Raw genomic sequence first — 14,794 nt, forward strand, 5'->3', positions numbered from 1 at the left:
TGAAATTCCAGGCCACATTAATCCTGGATACACAGACTACCGAATAGAGTGCAACCTTTCATAACAAGGCATTTTATGTCCTGAGAGGAAGAGGAAAAGGTCACCTCTAAATCTCTACATCCTCTTGGTAACAGTTAGTTTAACAAATGATACTCCACACAGCACTTTCCTCTTAATTGTAGAACTAACAAACACAAAGGAAAGGAGCATCTAGTGACATTTACATAGCTTGGATTAAATACAACATTGACCGTGCATCTTAAGCAAGGGTGAAGTTGGGTTAGCTTCTACCGCACACACACACCTGAGGTCCTATGCTCGCTACATAGAGGCCACTTTGAAGTGTGTGTGTGAGTAAATATATACAGCTCTAAAACCCTAAAGCAGGAGAAGAACTTTGTCAAACGGCAATCGTGACTCCGCCATTGGATCTACAAATTCCCTAATATAATAGACGGTTAGGTACAAGTCCATAAAAAGACCACCTAGTTGGATTATTTTGTAGATTCATCAGACCTGTGTTTCCTCACTTGATTATATCAAGCAATGAAACCTATATATAGCATATATTTATATTGGAACTTTTATATCATTTTTAGCAGGTTTAATTTGCGGGTGCATTTCTTTATGGAATAGCCCCTACCAGAAATGAATACGGTTTAGTACAAAGTTTCAGCATTATTAACTTTCCAGCAGTCATAAGGAGTGTAAAATCTGTACAAATCAGATGGATTTTTGGCATTCCGTCCCACTGTCAAACAGTTACCACTGCATGCCTCCTCCTTCAATACAAATTGAAATAATGATGTGCTGGAGTCTGCTGAATGGTGGCTCCGTGTTCCAGCCTTGTAGTTAATTTGAGGGGCTAATTTGATACCTTCCACTGCATTATTTGCATGTGTTTTAAGCGGCAATGAGCACCTTAAGTAAAGAGAGAGGGTGTCTGGGTTGTATTAATGCTGTGAGGATTCATTATTTGCCGCGACTAGTGTATATAACGCATACTTTGCCCAGTTGGATTCCCCGAGAGACTACTCAACAAGCTCAAAAGCGGCTGCTGAAATTTGTGTGGCTTAATTCCACACTCGCATACTAAAGGGAACACTATATAAGACAACGTCGGATGGGGGACTGGGGTTTCCCAATGTAGAATATCATATTCACGCCTCCCCAATTACAATCAGCCTTGCTCTGGCACAACCCTGCCTTTACTTATCCTTGGGTGCTTTTGGAGTGGGCTGCTCCGTCATTCCTCTACAGAATATGATGTGGATAAGGCCCCCTGGCCGCTTTACACCTCCGCAAACACCCTTATATGCTATCACAACCCTTCTGGGGATTGGGGCAGAATCAACCATAGTCGGGCAGCCACTACATAACCTTTCCCGCTTCCCCCATTGTGCATAATCCGGAATTCGTGCCAGGCACTCTCAGCACTAGCTTTGTGGACTGGGAAGAGGGAGTGTCTCCATTGTTGGGGGAACATTACCAAGATGGGAACACCTTGGACTGGCAGTCTTGCAGGCAACATTTTCATCTGACCTCTGCGGACGAGTTCCGCCTCAACCAACTACTACATTGGGCAAACACACCCTCCGTGAAAGCTAAAGGCAGTAGAGCCAAAACATCCCAAGAACACCACTTTCCACAAGGGTCCACTACTAGGAAAGGTATTACGCGCCTCTACTCCGCCCGTTGCGACATTTTACAGCCCTGATGACATCCGTACCAGTCCCAATGGGAACAGGATTTAGAGATCACTATTGCTGATGACATGTGGCAGCGGCTTTGGGCGCGCCCAGCCAAGACCTCCATTTGCTTACACCATAAGGCAAATTCTTATAAACAACTCACAAGATGGGACTTCACCCCGGTTCAATTGCATGCCATGGTGGGCATTCCCGATAATTACTGCAGAGTTTGTGACTTTAGGGGTAAATATTTACACATGTGGTGGGAATGCACACGTTGAGCATTTCTGGGCAGAGGTACTTCTTTTGATCACCCAGATTTGTTCAGTGTCCTTGCCAAAAGACCCCCTAGTACTTTTATTAGGGTGGCGATTCTGCCGACCCATACACAACCTCTCGGGGCAAGTTGCTTACCTTTTTCCTCCTGGCAGCAAGGCTAAGGAAGGACCCCTTCCACCTCGCCTGGCTTTGTGGGGGACTAAGATATGGCATATCTACACTATGGGACGATTGACTGCAGTGGTTACAGACATAATGTACAAGTATGAACGTACTTAGCTGCAGTTTAAGACTTATGTTAAGAGGGATAGGGCAAGCGTGAACCCAACCTCCGCTGTGCATACTATTCTACAACGAGCATCGGGTCTCTCATCATCCGAAAGCAAATTGGAGGGGAGGGCAATGAGTTGTTGTGATAAGCTCTGGCACCGCTGTCACTGTGTAATGATGATCTACTTGCTTAATGCTCTTGCTTATGCGCGAGTCGGTTGCAATAATGCATTGCCCTGAATGCTAATGTGATGCTTTCGCCCCTCTAGCTTATATCCTTTCCTTTACCCCCTGGTGCTGCAATCACCCTGGATTTAACCCCCACCCGCCCTACCTTTCTTCACCCTTGTTTGCATTTTTCTTTTCTCTCTTTCTTTATTGGTCAAAACTTTAGAAATACATTTAAAAAAAAAAAAAAAAAGAAAGATATAACGGGGTTTATGGTGCATAACAGGCCAAGCAAACCAAAGAAACATTGATCCAACTGTCCTCTACCAATCCAAGTGATACTGCAGTAAAAATACCACTTGTGGGAAACCATAACGACCAAGGGAATTCTATGGACAAAATTGGAGATTATGCATAGACTGACACTGATGTAGAACTCAAATGAGGGATTCCCGCACGTTTTCTCTCTTGGACTGCTAGCCACTCTAAGTTTTATTTAAAAAAACATACCTTATTTGGGAATAAATAATAAATGCTTGCGCTAAGCAATCAGAACAGTTAGAGATGTTTTTTTTTGGATACAAATTTGCAGCAAGGCGTTGGCTGGTTCACGCTGATAGACCTGCCCGTCCTTAAACTTCACTGTTCCCTTCAGGTCCTACCCAAATCTTCAAGGAGGTTAACACAATTCTCAGCCATGGTGAAGTCTCAAAAGAAGTGCTCTTCGTTGTTCCTTGAGACGCTAAGCTTGTCTGAGCTTAGAACACAGAATTTTAAGCTCCAGGCCAAATGATATCAATTTTAAAGCTTTGATCTACGGGTTCTGCCTTGTCCCAATTTCGTGCAACCACTTTAGGCAGAAAACAGTTTCCTGCTGCTTTTGTTTCATAACATCACATGATGTTCAGCCCCTTTAACTTTATTATAAGTTTGACCCATTTTGGATTCTTTATTCGACTTGGTGACACTTGTCAGTGTAGCTTCTCCTCCTGCATGTTCATAGCTTTTGGTGCCCATGTCGATGACTCGGTTATCAGATCATTGCCTCAACCCCTTGAAGTGAGACAGTTGCTAATAAGATAGGATGTCATAGAGTCTCTTAAGATTCAGTCATAATCGTTTACGATTGAATATTACTTTTCTGTTAGCATCATCTCTTCAGTAATCAATCTGTTCTGTTAATCAGGCTTATTATTTTGCTCTTGGGGTTAACTTTTCATGTCCTCTTCCAAACGTCTCTAAAAGTGGCAACACTGACTTTTCCATTGATCCAAACTGCACTGTATTATGGTGTTTAGTAGAGGAAGTTGACCTAAAACTGGGACAGAACATTACCAGATTTCCACTGTATCCACATAAAATGCATGTAAATGAAATGATTGTAAATAAGAATGTTTTCTGTGGTCAGTGGTTAACCCAAACTTGTATAATCTTTGGTAGTTAAATAGCAAACTCATAAATATCCTACTTTACCGAGTTTAATGGTGATCAGGATGCTTGCTATCTCTGGGATTCACTTTCAGGCATTGCCATCTCCTGAGCAATAAACAAGGGAGTTGACCCTCCTTGCTGCCCCTTAAAGTGAGTGTAAAAAGTGATTAGCACTTGCATCTCTTTTCCTGACCTCAATATATACGTTACAGGCAGTGCACTTTCCATGGCCCTGAAAAACATGAGACTCAGGATGCCTAGCATTGAAAGAAGTAGCATAAATTCTTATGCAAACTGTCCTAATCTATATTCTTGATGCACAAATGCAGCACCATCCTGTCTTTCTGTTAATCTGTGCTCCGCTCCAACTTAGGTTTCCTTTCATATTTGCTCTTTATTTATACTCTGTGGAAACGTCTGCTCTGTACAATTGCAATTGAACAAGATGGCGGAAAAGCAGAACTATAGATGGTGCAGAATGTGAAGCGAGGCGGAACTTCTGCCACTTTCAGTGCAGACACTTTCCTGTGGAGGCTTAGCTTAACTAAAAAACATTGTTTCAAAGAAAAGCACCACGAGAAGGAATTTGGAACCAGCCACAAGTTGGCAGAAGTATGCAGAGCATGTGAATCTATAAAGGATTTACTCAGTAAAATTGAAAGGTTCCTCCAAGCACAGTAACAGATTGTGCGATGTTGTAGAGCACTGTGTACCTCCTCTAGGGTTCATCAGTTTCTTTTAGATTGAGCGAAAAGGTAATACACATTTCGGCTCCTATAGACGGAGCAGCTGTCCCTTAATTTGCTCAGTACGTTAGTGTTCCTTGATTATTCAAAAGAGATTATGTAGCTCAGTACAAGTACAATAAAAATGGAAATATGGCACCGGAATGCCTTAAGGCGCGGCAGGGAGCAGCAGTACCAGAACGTGCAAGAGGGCCCTGTGTATAGAAAGCAGGCCGCAGTAAGGCAAACAGATAAATATGAGGGTGGGACTGCAATTTCCACTGCTCGGGTAAGGGAGTTTCTAGGCAGGACCTTTCCTTTTATCTGATTACTGCTGCAGGACGGCTGAATGATAGCCGGATGAAGGATCTCACATTCATTGTGCCCATGTTGTGGATGCTCCAGATTGGAGGCAGCCCTAGCGCTACCTGCTCTGAGAAGCAGAGGGAAAGGGGAAGAGCAGCTCTAGCACAAGCATCTCAAATACAATTCTGTTTTGCGTTTTCCTTCAATTGGATTTTATGAGAAAATGAAACTATATTCCTTATAACTGTTTACTTGTCGATGACAGTGTGGTGCGCATGCAGGGTTGTTCTTATGGCCTACAGTGATATTACAATGCATGCATATAATGTTGTGTCTTTCTAAAGTTTTGCATGCACTCGCAACCCCCCACAATGTTCCTAATAAAAACCCTGCATGAAAACTGGCTTTGCGTTAAAATTTCCGATTGTAGACAATGCTTTTTATTTTGTTTGACTCTCTTCTTCCTTTCCATACTCTTCATGCCTCCTCTACAAATTGTCCTCACTTCATGTCAAAGATCACAACCTTCGCTTTAAAAGTCAAACCCCTGCCGCATAACTATACCTAAGCTACTGTAGCTCTTCTATTATTATCTCCAATCAATGTGTGAATTCACATAACCCCCTCCACTAATGGACCCGCCTAACTCCTAGTAATTTATTCTACCACATAGAACTTGGAGTAAAAGCATGGCACGACTTCCTTGTGAGTGCAAGACTAATCTTGATTACTACCAACCCGGAGGTCCAGAGCAGAGTGCTTCCCAGTGTAAAGCCCCACAACACCTTGTCAGTGGTAGTAAGTGCTATGTGAAAGCAATTACAATACAATATATAACCAAGACTAATGCTAGTCCTATAACACTCAATGGTTGGGCAGTCAAATGTAGTTCACACAAGCTGCATAATGATTCACTTTTACTGCTCGACACTCTTACACTCACATAAGACAAAACTGCCAAGTGTCATGTCCATCACCCAGCACTGTAGCAGTCCCCGGGGAATAAACCAACCATCACTAACGGAGCAGGCGTGGAATAACTGAAGAGATCCGACACATGCCGCTGGCTAACAGAGATTTCTATTTAGTCCACCACTGCAAGTCCCTAAACAAGCTTCATTTGCTTCTTGACATCTCGAAGACAATCTGATATGGGATAATATATTAACAAAGAGCACCCCAGCACATCTCTCCACCGTTTCTCCCTTTAGCCGATATTCGCTCAGGACTTGGAATTTAAACAAATATCTCACAATGGACCCAGTGCAGTAACCAGCTAAATGTACTAAGAACAGAAGAGAACAAACCAAATGCCATAAAGGGACCTGTAGAGCTTACTGAAAACCATAAACTCCGCGCCTGTCTCACACACTTCTTCATCCATCGCACTGCTAAGCGCTGCATTCTACAGCACGATAACTACACTTTGGTGGTTGTCACCCATAACATGGAAACACTTCCCACATAGGATTAAAACGAAGAAAACACACTTAAAATGACAAATCTAAAATGATGTTGCGTACTACTTATGTAGGCAATCGCTTCAGCGCACCCCATAGGGGTAGAACTCACTATATAAATGTTGCACTGCAATATTATGAGGGCGTCTGTGAAATTTTTGTTCTAGTTCATTGATGAATTACATCAGTTGGCATGTAATCATTCCTGTCTCTTACTTTATTTCATTCATTCAAGAAGTTCTGGTCGAACGCTTTACTTGATCGCCATGGATATATGCTCTTCTGTCGGCTTCTCAGGTATAGGTTTGATAAATCCAGGGGTTTGCTTTTCTTTTTGCCTCTTGGGCTCCTTTGAGGCAGCATATTGCTTATGGAGGTGTCTTTGTGCCCCCTGTTAGCAGTCATATTGATGTCTGTGATCAATGCCCAGCTTGGAGGAGTCCTCAATCAGAGTAATTTACTAATTGTGAAGTGTTTACAATTTGTATTGCAGGCACTTTTTTGTGTTTACAATTTTCACACCTACTACTCACTGTGCCCATCATGTGGGGTTCTTCTGTTTGTTTGTACTTGTGTCCCTGCAGGAAGGGGCTGAGTTGTGATTGCATTTTATTAACAAGGTAGGTTGGTCTAGTGTAGTTGGCCCAAGGTGAGACTCCAAGTGTTGGTCGCTGGGCGTCTGGCTTGTGTCAGCTCTTTTGCTTTGTGACACTGAATGTGCTTGCATTTTAAAGAGCAGGGGCCTCTGTTCCCGGCTAGTTACCGCCCCAAGGCATATGTCTCTAGTGAAGTCTGTGCATGCATGATATACCAATGTATCCCAGCCTGCTGACTAATGGCGATCGCCCTGGTTGTTTCGGCCTTCTTCCTGGCTCATGCCCGTTACAAAAGCTAGTGAGGCCAATGAGTTGGGAGTGTGTGGGAGTGGCACAATGTCCGTCAAACTGTATGTGGACATCTGATGCCCCAGGGCTGCGCTGCCACATATCTTCACACTGAATGGATCCTATGTGGGTTGCCTGGAGGCTCAGAAATGGCCTACCTCTTTTCCTCTGGATGTGCTGCACACTGTTTCGCCGTACTCTGAGATTGCCATCCATCTTCTGTGGCAGCTTTACATGATCTGTTGTCCACTTTGTTAGGTTATGTCCTACAGTTCACGGCGGTGCATTAACTGGCAGCATTCAATCCAATCTATGCTGCGTTGTCTTTGTTTGGCCTTCCTTCTTTAGGGTAACTAACAGCGTAGAATTCCAAAATGGCAGCTACTGCTTCAGTCCAGCCCACGTTGCTGGGCTTGTCTTCAATTTGTTGCAGTCAGGATGCATGCCAGATCATTGGGCTCTCACCTGGCCTGTATTGATGTCCCTCCTCAACTTTCAGCGAGGGCTGGAGCTCTACATGGCGCTGATGTGTTCGTATTTCGGTGGGACAGGAGCGAAGCTCTGAGAATTTATACCCGCCCCAAGTTACTCTCAGTCCATACCCCATAAACAGACTATTTTAAACGGAAATCTTCCTAAGTGACATCTTGCACTCAAGCTTTTCCCTTTGAGCATCACAGTCCTTCTGTCAGAGGTACAATAAGCCAAAACTTTCCCACCTAGCAGAGCACAGAGATCATATTCAGATATTACAGGAAAAGCAGCAATATCCAACCAACAGCTTTCATGGATTTGACAGGAACCAACAATCTCAGTGGCTGAAATGTTTGTGGTGAGAACAAAAAGGGATGCCACACAACATTGTGTGAAAGGGGAACACACAGCTGATTTGCATACAAGGGAAATCAAGCATTTGAATAAAGCTGTGGAATTTACATAGAGATCAAAGGCGGAGGGTTTTTGTAAACACATGTTACTCCAGGCGAGGCTGTATCTCACTGTATTTTGAATGGAGTACCATCTCTTTATTTTCAGTGCCCTTAGAATTTAGGAATATTTGATGGAACAAACAATTGAAAACGTCAGCATGAAGAGTGGATCCTCCTACCTCTTGAAATCTGCCGCCATCACCCTGAGTCTCTACTCCAGCTGTTAAAATAGGCTGTTCATAAAACATTGCTATACTAAACCTTAACGTGGAGTGGAGAATTATTAACAAAAGCATGTTCCAATAAATGAATCCAGTCTGAAACTTTGCTACGCCCTTCTCACTCTATTGAAGTCAGAAAAAATCCACTTGTTTCATCATCTAACTATTTTCCTTTTCTTCTCTGCAATTTGAAGAGAAATTGTTTTTGAACCTCGTGCTGGACAAGGCCGGGATAAAAGTAAAAAAACTAACTCTTAACGTCTTGTAAGAAGACACTACACATTGCTACATCGGTCATAAGGAACAACCTAGATATGGCCAGTTGTGGTGGTAAAGAAGACATTGATTGACTTTTACATTTCAAAAGTGGGAAATTCATATTATGGAAAGATAAGGGTAAAACGTGTGGATCAGGAATACAGAGGGATTTGATAGTTATAGAGTTAACACTGTTGTGAGTTTATCTTATGTTGAATGAGTGATCGTAGAGGATGACTGACTATTTTGTGTGACAAGGTGAGGAGTTTGAAGTTGTGTCTCTTGGCATACATTTATTGAGTTTCCTTTTGACATGTTACCACCCAGGGCTTGAAGTAATCTCTGGTGTATGAACTCCTCTTACCTGCACCTTTAGTCACAAGCACTTTTGGTTTGCTGCGGGCGCCGTCCCCTTTCATTGTGTAGGCAGCTACAGTGATGGAGTATGTGGTTTCGGGCTGCAACCCAGAGATGACCATTTCCTGATTATAAGAGAAAGAACAGCGAGTGACTCCAGGGTTTTGACGTGACAAACAAACTACTGGACAAGTGCCACACTGACTAAGGCAGCACTGGCACTTCCTAAAGGTGGTGCCACCACAACAAGACTGGTCTGCTTGCACTAATAATTTTAAAAGACATTTTTGTTGTTTTCGGCAACGTGATTGTCACACACTAGGTCTCTTACGCAGGCATTCATCACAAGTACACTGCAAATGTGATCTGTATACATGCATTGACACACATGCTGCAGACTCTAGAATCCTTCAAGTGACCCTTTGAGGGGCTATAAGACTTACCTATAGACTTCTCACAGATACAAGCTGATCGAACAAGATGGATATCTCTTATACACACCTACGGCTTCTTGTAAGCCCTCTAGAGGTTGCAAGGGTCTTCTGAAGACTCTGTGCATCTCTTGAAGAAAACATGGATCTATGGTAGCCCACTAGGTCTCGCGAAGTACCTTGGGGATTCTCTTATTACAAGTATCATGGCTGTCCATCCAATACTATTTTGAAGACTTTCAATATATCTAGTAGGAGCCATGGCCATCTTAAAAACATTAGGGATCACGTCCACGCACCATGAAAAATCACACACACAAACACAGGATCACTTAGGGTAGATAACTTTCTAGCAAACATACGTGCAACATGCATGTTACCCCGTGCTCTAAACCCATGCATCTTCTGGAGACACGCCATGGTTACATTATTCCAAAGTGTGTCAGTACTGTTCATACATGGTCAGGAGGTGAGGAATTAAAGGTGTTGTTTTGGACAGACACTTTTTCGAGCATGCTACAAAGCTGTATAAATAAGCCATGTCCACAAAAGTCAGAGTATATTTCAAGGCTGGCTAGGGGGCGTCCCTTTTCATTTAAGTAACTAGCTCCACCCCTGGGCAAATTGGGCAAAACTGAAGGTTCCAATGTGAGATGTACTTGTATGAATGGTTGACACAACAATTTTAACACTGCATTTGCACAGTTAGCTACAGAAAGATACAAACGAATCAGGACATGAATGCTCATGGATCTTCAAAGGATTGTCAGAGACAACTCTTGGACAGTGATACACACCTAGAAGCAGGGCGTGGACATAGTTCCATCATATACATAAAGCAATGAGATCCGGTATGTGTCCATACAGGGGAGGTATGAGCAGGGATACTTCTCACTGAGATCCAGTAAGCCCATTCTCACAAAGCCCTGGCAGGGAAAAAGCTCACAGTGACCAGCCATTGTCTGAGATGGGTGGAGATATTGTTATGTTCACGGTGACCAAATATGGACAGACGTTTAATGATTAAAAAACCACAATGTGGATGGTCACAGCCCTTAGAGAGCCAAAGTGGGCAGAGATACAGCTTATGGAGAGTAAGAATGGATGGCGATACAACAAGCAGAGACCCAATATAGGTAGGGATATACTCCTAGAGATCCAGTAAAGATAGGACTATAGAACATAAGAGTTAGACGTGAGCATGGATATGAGTCTTGAAAAGTGAACCTGGTCAGAAAGGCTGATTACAAATATGGAGAACACCCTTATACTCTAGAAATAGGCAGGCGGAGTTGCAATTCAGTAGGTATTTCAGAGTTTCCTAACCAAACTTTGCACTGCTCAGTGTGATGACAGGTTTGGAAAGCACTGGATGTCAGAATTCCACAGTTACTGATGAATCTGTATCGTACATTTGTACTGTGGTTTGATCAACAGCTTCTCAAGTGCATGTCGGACTTGGAACAAAGGTAATTTCAGAGTTTTACCTAAACCAAACATGTGAACTGTTACCAATTGTTCCAAAATCACACATTCAAAACCTGCTTATCTCAGAGTGTCAGAAAAATCTTGGGAAATCTTTGGAGGCAAGGGGGCAGGGGAGGAAGGGGGTGTCAAAGGTTCTTAACTTGAGGTATTAACCACAGTCTTAAACTTGCTGCTCAAGCCAAGTCTACTAAGCAATGCACCCATGCCCGGGACGTTAAGAATAAACACATCAATCCAAAACACGCCATGCACTGTACACTGCAAACTGGACAACTTGAGGCATGAGACACATGCTTCCAAGGGGGGCTCGGGGAATTCTGAACAAAACTAGGACCAGATTGAGACAGGGATGGGAAAGGAGCAGGTGAGAGGTTTTTGTAGCATTCAGCATGTTACTTACATATTCTGTTGTGTCATCCGTTTCCCACTGTGAGGAAACATGCGGAAAGCAGAGAAGTGAAAGGAAAGAAGAGAAAAAGAGGCAGCATGAGGGAAAGGAGTCTGGTAACTTCCAAAGGGGTCACTGAACAGAAGAGTAGTGGACAGAAAATGTGGAATGGGTGGACTGTCTACACCCTAAGCTGCGGCCTCGCAATTAGCCGCCTGGTGAGATGGTATTCTAAATTTTATGCAGAAGTATGGAGAAGTTCAAAACTGTTATCTGCATTAATTCCATCTCACCGATCCCTAGATAGCTCACCTCTACCGTTTGGATTAAACGCACTCACCTGGGCATCTGCCAGCATCACATCTTTGATCTGGGGCAGCCCCTTGGCTTCTCCATTCTCCATCCTGACATAGTGCACTTGGTAGCCGCGGATTTGTCCATGTTGGCGATTCTGGATGGGTGAGCGCCAGAATACTACAATGGCAGTGGAGTTCAGAACTTCCACCTCCACCTTCCTGGGCGGGGCACTGGGTACTGGATAAAGAGGAACAATAGGTATTATTGGCAAACTGCGTATCTGTGTTCCCCAGCAATCCCCTCTTTAAAATACAAGACAAATGGGAGACTTTAGAACGGCTATCCTCGCAGAGACCAGGAAAGATAGTTTGGATGGGCACTAATCCAGTGTGAACGGATAGGGACCAATCCAATCAGAATTAACATAAAACAAATTACTATGAACCAACTCAATCGCAAAAAAGGCGAACTCATCCCTAAAAAGCAAAAGAAACAATCTTATTACAGTGTTTAGGAACTAATCCAATCGTGCAGGGAAACTAACCAAGTAACAATTGCTGGGAATCCAGCCAGTAAATCAATAGGCACCTATCTAATTACAATAGATGGGGCATAACCAATTGTAATAGATGAGAAATGATCATGTTACAATGGACTGGGGCCAAGCCAGTGACGAGAACCAATCCAGGGCTAATGGAGTGAAAGGAACAAATGCTGTGACACTGGGCGTGAACTAATCACATTTCCCTGTGCGAGAACCAATCGAGCTACAGTGGGTCATAACAAACCCAGCGACAGTGAAGCAGGACCAATCCAATGGATTAAATTCAGCTATAATGAATAAAAACCAACCCACATTCAAAATAAAGGAACAAACCCAAATACAATCGAAGGCATCAAGCTAGTTTGGACGGGAACCAATCAAATACCAAATACGTGAGCACCAATCATACAACAATGGTTGCAATCCACTGCACCTTGGTTTGATAGGCATCGATTAAATTATAATGGAGGGGGCCAATGTAGGTGAATGGATGATATCCAACTTGTGTACAATTGAAGAGAACAAATCCAGAGAAAAGATATAGGAATGATTACAGTGGACAAGAAACAATCCTGTTACAGTGTACGAGAACCAACCTAGTTACGCAGTGTGTGCGAGTGGGCAATAAAACCTTATTGAACTCATTAATCAACAGATAATAACCACCCACTTACAACGAATAAGAACCCATTCCATGACAATACATGTAAACCAATCAAGTGACAGCACATAAGAACGAATCCATTCACAACTAACAGGCACCAATCACAACTGATCAAACCAGTGGCAACTGACATGAGTATATCCATAAAACAATGGATAGTAGCAAGCAACATTACTTTGATTAAAACAAATTCTGTCACAATAGATACAAACCAACCCAGTTTTAATGGCTGGGAAACAATCTGGTACGCTTAAACCAGGGGCAATGGAAATAACTTTAGCAGCACTCCCTGCTCTGGGCAACATCCTCTCTATAAGGTCATTGGCACTCAATCTGCAGAGGCTATGGCCGAATGTAACATCATCAACCAGTAGGTAGAACATTGCAAGTCCTATTCTGATGCCTACATAGAAGATGCTACTTTAGTAGCATTGACTAGGAGAATGCATTATTAAGGTACTACATGGCTGTAGCTCTTGCAAATGCTCACTCTCTCCGAATTGGGTACTAAGGCTATATTGGTTCATATAAAAAGACTATATGGTTGTGACTGGCCCAGGTCACACGGTACTTCAGCAGTACACTTCTAGATAATAGTGTTTTCCTCTCAATGGTTTGGATAGCTTTACTGCTGGAAATCACTTCTGGGTTTCACTTTGGGCCGTTCCCGCCTTCCCATTGTGTGTGTGTGCGGCTACAGCTGCACTGCCATCCTACACTAGTTGCTACTGCAGTAAAGCTAAACTGGGCTTCCTTTCTGGCAGAGGTGAAGTGAACCCCTTCAGTGATGCTCCCAGTTCCAGAATCCTGGTAGGAGCACTGCGAAGGGCAACGTCTAGGATTGAACCATTTCCATTTCCAGATTTGGAGTTCATCTTTCTATAAAATATGTCCATTCTTGAAACTTACACCATCAAAAAACAAAGGAGCCCGTCCCGTCCGTGCTTAGTAAACAAACCCTCCACAAGTCAGAGAAACCACCCACATAAGCCCTCTCACCCTCCTATTTCCCTTCATCATTTAGAACACATCAACAAGAGCTCCCATGTAATTCTTAGGTCGCAGCATGCCCCGCTCCGTAGCGGAACAGGAGGAACCCCATGATGAAGCATGTCACTAAGGGGTGACCACTGTGGGTGATGGTTATATAAGAAAACCTAGTGTTTTTTCTGTCTTTTGGAGGGTTAGTTTACCAAGCACAGCCGGGCTCTTTTGTTTTTTTATGACATAAGTCAGTAGGAGGAACTCTAGGATATTCCTCTTATCTCCCCCTTCAAGGTGAGATGATTCTTGAAACTGAAAGATAGATCTATCTGTTTTGAGTGAGAGAGCACGGCTTGTCTCACCACTGCTAACCAAGCGGCATTTGGAAGCTGGCATAAAGGGATCAGAGGTGGTTTACACCCATAGCTTAGTGCCTCATTGGGATATGTGAATCTGGGCTATGACATCCTGCAACCATGATGGAACAGGCGAAGTGTGAAATGTACAAATCCAAGGTCCCCAATATAATGGAAGACCAGAAAGAGTCTGATAAAACCAGGCATCACATCCGGTAGACAATAATGCTCAATTGCTGGAGTAGGGTCATAACATGTTTTTGCATTAAGCATTATTCTATTAACTTAGACATCTTTTTTCCAACTCTGAGTTTTTCTCCAAAGCAGACATGGAGCTTTGGGCATGCAATGGCGAAGTCAATTCACCCTAACAGGAGAGAAAGAAAGTGACTGGTGGATAGTCTACTGATAGCCAACCCCAAAAGCATCCCACTTGTGCTACTACACTTCCTGCAACATTGAATAAGAATTGCAACCCTGAAACCTGCATCCTTTCCTGTTGGTTAACCCTGCCCATAGAGAAATTGGGGTAAGATAGGTGCCAGTATATCATTATCCAGTTATGGCGACATAAACCAATAGTTCTGGGGTTTGGTTAAAATAAACTAAAATGGAAATTACCATCTTCATCGGTGCGGATGATGATGGGCAGACTTTCGGGCC

General features: G+C 43.2%; 1 protein-coding gene and 1 long non-coding RNA gene across 5 annotated transcripts in view; one reads left to right on the forward strand and one right to left on the reverse strand.

Annotated features, from left to right (window-relative positions):
• The window catches only part of LOC144798606 (uncharacterized), a 1,317,000-nt gene that overhangs the window by 260,215 nt on the left and 1,041,991 nt on the right, over positions 1-14,794 (forward strand). The window lies entirely within an intron of this gene.
• PTPRS (protein tyrosine phosphatase receptor type S) overlaps positions 1-14,794 on the reverse strand; it is a 320,940-nt gene that overhangs the window by 98,091 nt on the left and 208,055 nt on the right. The window contains exons 11-13 of one of the 3 annotated variants that reach the window (XM_078669564.1): positions 11,627-11,820; positions 11,299-11,325; positions 8,987-9,104 (exon numbers count right to left, since the gene is read on the reverse strand). The exons of the other annotated variants lie outside the window; for them this stretch is intronic. Coding sequence (XP_078525690.1) covers positions 8,987-9,104; positions 11,299-11,325; positions 11,627-11,820 — 339 coding nt within the window. The remainder of the gene's footprint in view (positions 1-8,986; positions 9,105-11,298; positions 11,326-11,626; positions 11,821-14,794) is intronic. 3 annotated transcript variants of the gene reach the window in all.

This window comes from Lissotriton helveticus, chromosome 12 (genome assembly GCF_964261635.1).
Source record: "Lissotriton helveticus chromosome 12, aLisHel1.1, whole genome shotgun sequence".
Taxonomy (NCBI): Eukaryota; Metazoa; Chordata; class Amphibia; order Caudata; family Salamandridae; genus Lissotriton; species Lissotriton helveticus.